General features: G+C 45.2%; 2 protein-coding genes across 7 annotated transcripts in view; one reads left to right on the top strand and one right to left on the bottom strand.

Annotated features, from left to right (window-relative positions):
- The first annotated feature begins 1,979 nt into the window (after positions 1 to 1,979).
- LOC144170392 (uncharacterized) lies at positions 1,980 to 9,878 on the top strand. 4 transcript variants are annotated; one of them, XM_077700166.1, is made up of 6 exons: positions 1,980 to 2,208; positions 2,300 to 2,416; positions 2,563 to 2,710; positions 3,180 to 3,420; positions 5,568 to 5,686; positions 9,745 to 9,878. In XM_077700166.1, exons 1-5 carry the CDS (start codon positions 2,081 to 2,083, stop codon positions 5,669 to 5,671), a joined length of 738 nt encoding a protein of 245 aa, XP_077556292.1. In that variant the 5' UTR covers positions 1,980 to 2,080; the 3' UTR covers positions 5,672 to 5,686; positions 9,745 to 9,878. The 4 variants fall into 4 exon arrangements, with proteins under 4 accessions (XP_077556292.1, XP_077556294.1, XP_077556293.1 ...); XM_077700168.1 differs by having other exon boundaries at positions 9,748 to 9,829; XM_077700167.1 differs by lacking the exon at positions 9,745 to 9,878 and adding an exon at positions 7,235 to 8,139.
- Ninac (STKc_myosinIII_N_like and MYSc_Myo21 domain-containing protein ninaC) overlaps positions 5,709 to 10,877 on the bottom strand; it is a 149,432-nt gene continuing 144,263 nt past the window's right edge. For all 3 annotated transcript variants that reach the window (XM_077700161.1, XM_077700164.1, XM_077700163.1), the window contains exons 30-33: positions 9,317 to 9,462; positions 7,201 to 7,313; positions 6,997 to 7,096; positions 5,709 to 6,887 (exon numbers count right to left, since the gene is read on the bottom strand). In XM_077700161.1, the coding sequence (XP_077556287.1) occupies positions 6,644 to 6,887; positions 6,997 to 7,096; positions 7,201 to 7,313; positions 9,317 to 9,462 (603 nt within the window). In that variant the 3' untranslated portion in view covers positions 5,709 to 6,643. The remainder of the gene's footprint in view (positions 6,888 to 6,996; positions 7,097 to 7,200; positions 7,314 to 9,316; positions 9,463 to 10,877) is intronic.

The following is a 10,877-nucleotide window of genomic DNA, read 5'->3' as shown; positions in this document are numbered from 1 at the left end:
AACACAATTCAACCAACCAGCGTTCATGAATCATGCATTGATTTAATCTTAGCAAGGAATATAAGAGGTAATAAATGGTGTGGTTAAGTGAATTTCACTTGTCTCTGGTTGCGCTCTTGGTAGAGCCACGTGTGTTAATTCAAGTGACATCGCATGGGTAATTATTGTGAGTGTCGTGTACAGCTTCGCTTTCCAACCACCTCCTCAGGGTGGATTGGCGCGCATTTTTTGGGGGTAGCCGTTTTTCTTGAGGCACGCATTTACCCGGATTTTTTCGTTTTTTTTTTTTTTTTTTGCGTTCGGATTTGGAAGAGCAAATGGCATCCGCTCTTTTAAATAAAGAGGAAACAACAGAGGCCTTGTGGTTGACGGAGTGAGCCGAATTAAAATGAAGGTTGCGATCAGTGCGCGCCTGCTTCCTGTGAACGGGAAACTCATCTCGTCACTTGGGCTTCAAGAGAGGCAATGAAGCCGTCTCGTTCACATTCAACCGTGCACTGAACGGCGGGGTGGATGGAATTTAGATGCTTTTCCAGGCTGTCAACTGCAGATGTCTTCACTATGCAAAAACAATCGTCGACATAGCGAAGAAAAAGCCTACAGGTCGCGTCAAGAAGGAACTCAGTTTTCCCTTACGCAGTGTGTAGAGTGCCGTCCGACGGCACTCTAGCTGATCGTTGCAGTCAAAAATGCAAGCTGGGCATATGAAGCCAACAACGTCTTTGCCGCATAGAGTGCCATTGTTTGACGTGGCTTTTTTTTTTTTTCGAAATGCGTCAACAGAACACCACGCATTCTAAAATACACGGAGCAGTAGTAAATTCAGGGCCGTACCCAGAGGGGGGGTTTGGGGGTTCGAACCCCTCCCGAAATCTTTTCCAGGCAGCATGTAAACAATACTTACTGTTGCTTTCAGCAAAACTACCCCCTTCCCAAAATTCATAACCCCCCCCCCCCCCCCCCCCCGAAAAAAATTTCTGGGTACGGCCCTGAGTAAATTGATGCGTAAAAAGAGTGCGTTGAAATTGTGTCTTGTTTTCCAGATCTGAGCGACGGAAACGCTGCTTATAATTAAAGATTTGCGCACGCAATAAAATGTACTTTCAATTCACTGAACGTTTGTGGCATTTTTTGGGTGAATTGTATACACGCGACCCATTCTGAAACTATAGGTGTGCATGTTCCAAATTTCAGTAGGGCTCTGCTGTTCCCGTATCAACTCGAACTCTGATAACGCTGATATTAACTTTTTGAGGGGCTCTTTCACACTTATGAACTCAAGAAAAATTACATAAACGCCAGGTTTTTTTTCGTCTTGTGAAACAGGCCCGAGATTAAATCGACCGTGTACTGCAAAAGCAGACTGCGGTTTTCTCCCCTTGAGAGTTTTCGCTACCTTTAAAAAATACATTGGCCCATCTTCCTCCATACATTGACCTTATTTTTCTCATGACTGCCTCGAAGGCATGCATGCTCATAGGTAGGATTCTAGCCACCCTATCATAGGGCTTGTCCATAGAGTTAATACTACTGGCTTGTCGGATTGATGGAGGAAGGCCAGATTGGCTTGTCACAGCAAGCGCATTCGATGGGAAAGAGATTAAAGGCCGTATTCCGAGTTCCTCCTCCATTCCATTTGCTCCCTCCACTCGTCTGAAGGGAGGATTCCGCAATGCTTATGCACGGGGAAATTGATTTCAAGGATCTCCTCGACCGGAGGCTCGAGTGGAGGGAGGACTCAGAATACCAGGGATAATTTCGTTCCTCACCTGCCGCCCGCCCTCTTGCAAATCAAACTTTTGGGCTAATTCCCACAAAGTTTCTCTGGTTCCTTATAGAGAACTCTACCGACTAATCCTCCCGCGTTCCCGCGTCACGACGTCAGAATCATAGAGTTTCATGTATATTAGAGAATATCATATCACCACCACCATCATCATCATCGGAATTTGTGGCGGCAGAGTAAACTGTGACTCAGTGTGGGCCAACCTAATCTAAAAACGTTGGTGTGGGCTGCGTGCGTGCGACTTGAAAGTGCTGTTTTCTTTGCGTCTTGTAAAAGTTCCGCCCCGCAAACGTTATGTCTAGCGCTGGGGATGCATGCAAGCAATGGGCAAGCAAAGCTGTCGCCTTCGTCGTAAAACATTCCGAAGCGGGAATCGTCTCCCTGTGCACTAATGTTGCTGCTATCATGGAAGAGCAAAACAGGTCAGTAGTTGTCAAGCTTTGCTAGTTGCATAATTTGATCGATCGATGGGATCTGCTTTGTAACTTCCTGCTACTCATTGTTTGCTTCAAGACTTGCCGAGGAAAACGAACGCCTGAGACGCGAACTACAGGCGTACAGGGAAGTGTACGAGTTTCCTCCAGGCCATGAAAGTGCAGGGAGCAGGCATCCACGTCGGTCTAGTGTGAAGTAAGTTTGTTAAGCATGGTCCTTCTGGTGTAGGCTGTCTTCATTGGCAGCTCCCTGTAGGCTGTCTTCATTGGAAGGCACTCCAAATTGTTATGCCGTTATCGATCGGCTGCCCCATTTCACTGCAGCTTATAGACTTGCGTTAGAGCGCGTATCCGTTGCAGGCCAGCGATTGGCGGTGTAACCGATGCCCTTGACAGCAGCTCGGAACTGCAGGGCGACGTGCAGGCTGCTCGTATCGCAGTGACATCGTCTACGAGGAAGCAATCCAAAGGAACTATTGACGTTTTGCGAGTAAGCCTTATGTTTTCGTTATTAGTGGAATATTTAGTTTAAATATGAATCTTGTGGGGCGGCTGTCAAAGTGTGCATTCAAGGCATTCGTTGAAGCTGCAGATGCTACCGCATGCATGGCAAATACTGAAGCATGCATCTGTTAATAGGTGTGTAAGAGTTGTACAAGTGTTTGTTTTTCCACCTCATCAAGAACCTGCATTGTATAATGGCTTAGACAATAATGAAAGGCCTCATGAAGAGCCACACACTAACCCTCCTGCTACTACTGGTCAAATAAATTTTCTTGCCTCAAGCTCACACTTGCAGTTCAAGCTGTCACGCTGGGCAGGGTTCAGTATCACCACTAGCTGCAGCTTCTCTACGTTATCGCACAAAAGCCAAAATTTTCAAAACTACACCTTGACTGCTTTTCGTGCTTGCAAACAAAATGGTAATCAGCACTTTTTATTCTTGCCGCTCTACAAAGGTTCTGCAGCAGCTACGGCAATTTGGACATCCATGGGTGCCCCTAGACGGCTGCCTCTGTAAAGCTTGCCGTAGGTTTGAGGGCTTTAAGGTGTCCCCAAAGGCCCTTACTTTCAACCTGCTCGACATGGGCCATACAGCCATAATCAGGAGGAAGTACTTGGGGAAGATACGTTATATTGGCCACCTTGACACAAGTGCACCTCGACGGATTTGGCTGGGCCTTGAACTGCATGTGCCTGGTTAGTATTAGGTTCAAATGCTCTGGTATAGCAGCGTGAACGATTAGTCTACACACAGTGCTGGAAGTGATAGATCAGGTCTTGGTCCAAAGGAATGGTGTGCTTAAGTATTGCTGTCGCATTGCTCCAAGCTACCTTGAAGAGTTAGATTTTTGTACAGCTTTATTGATGATGTATTTAGCCAGACAAGGATTTAGCAACTCTGGTTGAGTATGTTTGCTAAAAGCCTCCCAATAATTACACAATCACACTGTCAGCCTGCAGGCACTCGATAGGTGGGACTATCCTAACCAGGCCTAAGATAAAGATAAAGATTGATGATAGATAGTGCAATCTTTTTCCCATTACTCACGTGAGGATTGCAATACAGTTAGATTATCCCACTGCTCATGATGGACAATAGGGTAATTATTTTTACTACATTGGCAACACTGAGTGCAGGTTCACACTGACAAAGCCAATGCATATAATGCCACATGGGTTGCACTACTGTAGCCAGCTTAGTTTCAAAAGATGGACCAGGTTCTACACTTCTAAACCTAGTTATCATGAGTGAAAGCAAAGATTATGCACTCAGTGTTTTGTGAAAGTTTGCCTTTGCTTGAGATTTCACAGCCCACTGTCTATATAACTCTGCTGGATGATTGGATTCATCCTTTTGCTTGCACTGAAGGGCACATGCAGACAGCCGTTAAGGGGCCATGAAGACAAAATGCAAGTTTGGCTTATATGAAAGATTGACTAGTTAGAATAACACTGACACCACTTTTAACACAAATTTCACTCTCATAAGCTATGTAATAGGGAAAAAAAAAGAAGGGTCATGCGACCCACTAGCTCATTTCTCACAATAGAACCTATGACGTATTTTGGGCAACTATGTGATTGGCTGAGGCCAGCAAAAGCAAATGCAAGTTAGGCAGGCTTGCAGAACGAGGTATTTTTGCTTAAATTTGATGCATATTCTTTTTAAATCAGTAAGAATGTTGGGGTAAACAGTGAAAGTTACAAATGCACATGTAAACATAAAAGCACCAGTGCATACTGCATGCACTATGCCGGTTATAGCTGCACCAGCCGTCCGGTGCATTGAGCTTACACTGGGCAACCGGCGTAAGTGACGTTGTCTTCTGTGACTCTGTCTGTCGAGCATACCCACCGTGGCAAAAATTATCCAGGTACAAATCCGGTCAAATACAAAGCTAGTGCGGACAGCGGTCCTGAGGAGTATGGTAGTGCCACCTATGAGGACTGGCGGTAAACAAGTCGTTCCACCATTCGCTGAAGCTTTAGTCAGCATACTAATGTTCGCTTAAGTACCTGCCCTGGATACGTCATCCCAGACATCATGGAACACACGATTCAGCAGAAGCATCGCTCACTGAGTGCTGGGACAAGTGCTGTGGGCTTTATAAAACACCAAAAATTTAGAATAAAACAAACTTGTACCTGGTCTTCACGGCCCCTTTAAACCCTTACCTAGTCGGGTGGTACCACGACAGCGAGGCTCCGAGCGGGCGAAGCGATAAAAAAAGAAAGGTGCAACCTGCATGCGAGTGGCTGGAGGCCACTTGCAACGTGTAGCGTAGTACGGCTTTTACTGTCAAGATACAGCCCTAATGTCGTGCGATTTTGTTTCTTGCTTACAAAAGGGCTGTAGTGGGGAGTGTGATCCTGGCCAACATGGACCTTGAATTCTTTGACAAGTATTTTGGTGAATGAAAAGAGAAAGGAATATAGGCTAATACATCCACATAGTCTTTGCAGGAATCGCAACAACTTGCGACAAATTTTATCCACTGCAAAATCTGCATGTTGTCATGCTGCCGAATCTCTGATGCATGCTTGTGTAAATACTCGTCTCTGTTGCACAAAATGAGTGCTAGGTGTCATGCGTACGTGTGAATGTGAGTTCATTACAGTGCAGTTTCTTTGCTCACAAATTTGCACCTGCACATTGCCTTTTAGGCATGTTGTATGACATCTACAATGCTTGCATCCTCATGGGCAGATGCTATCTTTGGGAAAGCGCTCAAACCATATTTTTCAATTCACAATAAATGTTCTTTGTGATTCCTGTCCACCTAGTACTTAGCCCAGTAAAAAAAAAAGAACATGTCAATAATCTCTCACTTTGTTATGGACAGTGGGATTCTCCGATGGCAGTATTGGAGGGAAGGCCTACTTCGAGTGCAAGCCACGTCACGGAGCCTTTTTCGATGTTTCCAGCGTTTCGGCTGTCGTTGTTTGAGACGGCTTAAGCCAGGTAAATATACAAAGCCCAAGTGTCTCGTACAAAGAAATATCACAATTTTATTATTGCATATGTTCACACTGGCCAAAGACTTTTTCATTTTTTACATCTTTTGTACAAGTCGTTTTATATACACGTGTAAACCGTTAACTCGTATTTCCCAAGGGCACTTGCTTTTCCACAGGGCATAGATATCATTTCAGGGCCCTGAGAATCCTTGTTAGGTGCTTTGCTCTTGCATTTCTGGTCAGCGCATTGGTGTTTTAAGTGTAGTCTGGAATAGATATCCCTTTCTGCGTAAAATGTTCTTTAGAAGCCACTGCCAACCTCTCTGCGATAGTGAACATGCAGAAGTGCTTTGATGGTTATTCAGTTTTGCACGAATGCTCAAAAGGGTGATGCAGGCATTTATCCTGATTGTCTAGACTATGAAAGTGATCTTCTTGCCACCGTGACCTGCATTTTGTTTGTACATAGCGGCCCATTTCGTTCTCCATGTCGTGAGGAATAAGCGGGAGCGTAATACTGATATCCTGAAGGGTTTAGAAAAGCATCATTTTTTCTTATCACAGCTACAAGCAAAAGTTTGTACGTTCTAGCATTGTAACCAACACATTTCTTGTACACCCATCAATGTGCAAGTAACAGCAATCTTCTTCATTTGGGTCATGTTTTTTTGTTCTCAAGTGCTTTGGAACACCCTTTATAAATTTTTTGTCCCTGTTATGATGTGGCATTGAAATGTTCACACAGATGAGGCCAGGGATAATCATCGTTACAAACACTCGTTAGCTCCAGACAGCGACAGTCACTTTGCAGCACAGGTAATATGTGAGCCGTGAGGACAGACACACTGGGAGACTAGTTGTCCTGCTTCTTTTCATGCGCTGGTGCAGAGTCGGGGGCCATCTGGCATCCTGCACACTCTTAGGGGGAAGGAGGGGGAGGGCACCTCTGATATAGTGAGGCTCATGTGACTGAAGATGCTGGTGATATAAGGCCCTTGCAGCGCTTTAGAGTCTCTGTTGGAGCGTGATCAGTCTTGCGGAGCAGCTTCCGGAAGTCAAACATGCCGGGAGGGGTTTGCCGGTTTGGGGACGGCTTGGGCGACGGAGGAGGTTTCCTGAGGATCTTCTTGAACTGGTAGGGACCCTGGTTCGGATCGCTGTCTTGCGATTTTACTGACTCCATTTGGGGTGGAGGGGTAGGCTCTCTGCAAAAATAACGTCACGAAAAACAAAAACAAGGTGACGGTTAACGAACACTTTTTCACCCCAAAGTGCTCAATCAGTGCGACGTGTCAGGCAAGCTATCATGCTCACGTCATTTGACTGTCCTTTGGGGGACCTTCTTGCCACCAGGATTCAACTTCGACCATTGTGGGGCGGGGACCGCTGCTTGAGCTGCTGGAGTTTGCAGAAGCTGAAAAACGGGCATTCGTCCGCGTCAAGTTTGTCGAACCATCGACTTTTACTCGTCACTGTCGTGCAGATGTTGCTGTTTCATCTTCTGTGCAACTGGCTTACCTGAGTTTGCATCGATTTCCTGCTGTCTCTTCAGGTCCACGCTGATGCCATTGACTTTGCTTCGCAGCTCCCTTGGGGCTGGCTTCACTGGTGGTTCTGTGACCAGCTGTGGTCTGAAGAAAGAAAAAAAAAACCAGGAGTGCAGATATGGGCATTCAGTCAAGCCAAAGACTCCTCGAAAAAAAAAAAAAAAAAGACCGCGTATCTGCTTTTTTTGTTGCGAATGTCGACAAGAGACGATAGTCGACTGGTGCCTCTGCCAAGTAAATGCGTCCCTTCTCTTTCCCGCTCACCTCTCATGCTGTTCCTCTCTCGTCTCATTCCTCCCAAAATAACACGCTAGAGGTTTTCTGAAGTCAATTTAAATTTACCACGTTCTATTGCTCCAAGTCGAGTGCCTCGATGCCAGCCCTGCCGTACGGCGGAGACGCGCACGAATCAAGGCACCCACTACAACGTTTATAGAATCTCGTTGCCCTACTCCATGAGCGTTCCAAGCGGAACGTGGTACCTGTCTAGTGGAACCTTTCGTTGCTGTTGCCATTTGATTTTTTTAAATGCCGTCAGGAAGGGAGGGCAACAGCAGGCGACGGGCAGTTGATGTACAATACAATCGCGATAAACGGAAATCACTTAAACGGAATTGCCGCTTAAACAGAACAGTAGCCTGTAAGTTAGTTGGTTTTGTATTCAGGTAACGTAAAAAAACTCGGTAATTGAAACTGAAATTTCCGTGTCACCGTGTAAACAGAACCAGAAATGGAACTTCTTGTGAAACCCATTGGCATGAGAATCAGCTCTTTACAGCTCTGGCTGTTTCGTTTTTGTTTCTTTTTTCTTCCACCGTGGTTTTTTATCCTCGTTGGCCTTGTAAGCCTCGTCTTGTTAGTGGTCAGCCGTGTTAGTGCAACGAATGCAGCATTGCAGTTCTTGTTCCAGTCGTTCGGTCTCGATTCAAGATGCCGAGGTTACAGGGCTTAGCTCCTGCCGCCTAGTTCGTGCCATCGCGGTGCTATTCGCGCTTCATTACCGGGTCGCCGTCTTCTAAATTCGGTGGCTCGTAAGCACTGACAAAGTTGCGGCCTCTCTAGCCTCCGTGAAGATGCAGTTGCAAGGACTCAAAAATAATTGATGCGTTTTGTAGTGCACAGTGACTCATTGTTGCCAAATCAACTTTGTGAGTGCTGTGCCTAAACCTCATGTAGTTTTCTTGCTTCCTGAAAAAATATCAGCTACATTCACCTTCCAGTGCTTAGAGTTTCATGAAATGGTAATAAGAATGTGTACCCACATAAATTTGCACTTTCACACATCTATCTCACTAAACGAAACTCCTGTTAAAGGGAACTAATTTTTTCGGTCCATTGAATTTCCGTTTATTGAGAGTCTACTGTATTTTATTTGCCATCGCAAAAACCAAGCATCAAATTTTTAAATAAAGGAACACTGCAAATATCCCTTGTGTATTAATTTCCTACCTTATATTTGCATAATGTCTTGTTCTTGTTCAACAATGTTAACAACTATGAACATTGACAGTGGACTTAGACGTTTAGATTTGACTGTGGGTAAATAAAACTATTACGCAGCTTGAGTTTCACTTTGGCCGATTGGCTGAATCGAGTCACAGACAGACAGACATACAGACACCAAAATTTCTGCGTTTAAGTAGCCCAAGAAAGACCATAGTCTTTAAAATCTGGAGGCTTCTTACTTCGTCGTGCAGGAGGCACAGAATAACAGCTAGCTTTGGTGTCACATTAATCGATCAGACCCGCATCGCGTCTCTTCATACTTCTTGCTCAGTGTAAAGCTCACCACCCCACCGTGACATACATTATCTCTTCGAACAGAGGAAGCACATTGTGCAAAGCCTGGCATTCCTACGCATGTCTGTGTGCAGAGTGGTGAAAGCTGAGCACCAATCTCACATACTTGCTCTTCTCAGCCTTGCATGCATAAACAAAACTATTGCTGTGTTGTGAGCATTCACATCTACTGAAAGATTCAATCAGGCTGCTGTTTGCAAAATAGCCACTTGTATAGGCAGTGTTGCCATCAGCGTAGACAAGTGGCTGCAAGTGAACTGGCGCTTTCCGCAGCGTTTATACTTTACCCGTTTTCGGACGAGAGCTTGTGCGTGCAGAGTTCGAAGTTGTTGAGATGCAAGGACTTCTTGGGCTGTGGCCTCTGTTGGTGCTGGTGATCCTGGTTTTTGCAGCGCCCATTGATTCGTCGCTCGCTCGGTATGGGAGCCTGGTCCTGCAACATTGGAGCCAGCCGAATTAGTGTGCCTGTGATTCAGTTTTATAGTTGCTGCAGGTTATTCGACAATTGATGCTTGGCGTATGCAAGCCTGTTTGTACTAGCAGTGAGCAAAAATTTGCCAGCCTGCACTTTGGGAAGTCTGCATTTCACAACCGAATCATTGACTGGCTGCTTCATTTTTTGCACTTTGAGCATGTGAGGCTGCAGAAGCGTGCCTGTGAGCAGAAACTAGTATGTGGATAAGTTTTCATGCTCTCGTTTTTCTTTCTCTTTTAGCAGCAAGATGCCTGCCAAGCACAAAAAAGAATGTCAAATCCAGTTGCAATCCACAGAACTGCAATATGCATTAGACTGCGCACAGGACAGTGAAGGTTTGTGCTGCACCCTAAAAAGTTGTGGTTGTGGGTGCAAAAGGGAGGCTGACGTCATGGAGCACAGAACTGTTGTCTTTGAAAAACGAAAACATAAGGCAAGAAGATAATTTGAAGGTATGTCGTAACAATGCGAACAATTCAGTTAGCTTCTCCAGCAGTCTTGCTATGAAACTGAGGTCCTTCACAGCCTTGACTTATGGCCATATTACGAGCCTGACCTCCTCTCCGTGTGATTCCCAGACTCGGCTGAGCGGATGATACCACAGTGCTTTCACATGCAAAAATCACTTTCAAGGACCTCCTCGATTGGAGGCTCGAGTGGAGGAGGAAATCAGAATACCAGGGTTAAAGTCCCAGCAAAGCACCCCTTCCCCTTCCCTGCAGATGCCAATGTTTCACTTGTGATTAATGATGCCGTCACAGTTTACTGCTGGATTAGATGCGGTCCTTGTTAATACAGAATACGTTGTCTTTGGTTAACGTTTTATTCGTTCACATCGCCTGCGTTGAGTTTTGATGGGCGCAGACAGAAAAATACTTGTAAAACCACTTCCCACTGATCAGTTTTATTGGCAGTGCGGTATAAAAGCGAGCGTTGCTCATGTAGTAAAGCCAGAGATGTTGACTGATCCACCAGAGATAGATGCAAACTTCTCAAAAAGAAAAAAACAAAACAAAGAAAACGAGAATATTGAAGCCCTGGTTGCTTTGATGCGGGTTTTTAAAGGCATAACAAACTGTTGGCTTTGGGGAAACTGGTCATTAGTTACCCTTGCATACATAAGTGAGATAGAAGTAGAATGCTGTGACTGTCCTAGATAAGTATCAAACGCTTTTAGTAGCTCTTCAGATTTTCTGGAAGTGGTGCATTGTGCACACTGGCCTCGTGCTTCATTCCTAAGGCTGATGTAATTCCAGAGGAGAGAAATCATGCCCGCTTCTACATGTGTGTTAGTGGCCATGCCTCCTTCTAAGTCTGATTGCTTGTTTTATGGGGCATTTGGTTAATACATCACGTATTCTTAATTAACAAAC

The sequence above is a fragment of the Haemaphysalis longicornis genome, unplaced genomic scaffold (assembly GCF_048455015.1).
Source record: "Haemaphysalis longicornis isolate Haplotype H1 unplaced genomic scaffold, Haemaphysalis longicornis Haplotype H1 scaffold_2, whole genome shotgun sequence".
NCBI lineage: Eukaryota > Metazoa > Arthropoda > Arachnida > Ixodida > Ixodidae > Haemaphysalis > Haemaphysalis longicornis.
This window is presented reverse-complemented; position numbering and strand designations above follow the sequence as displayed.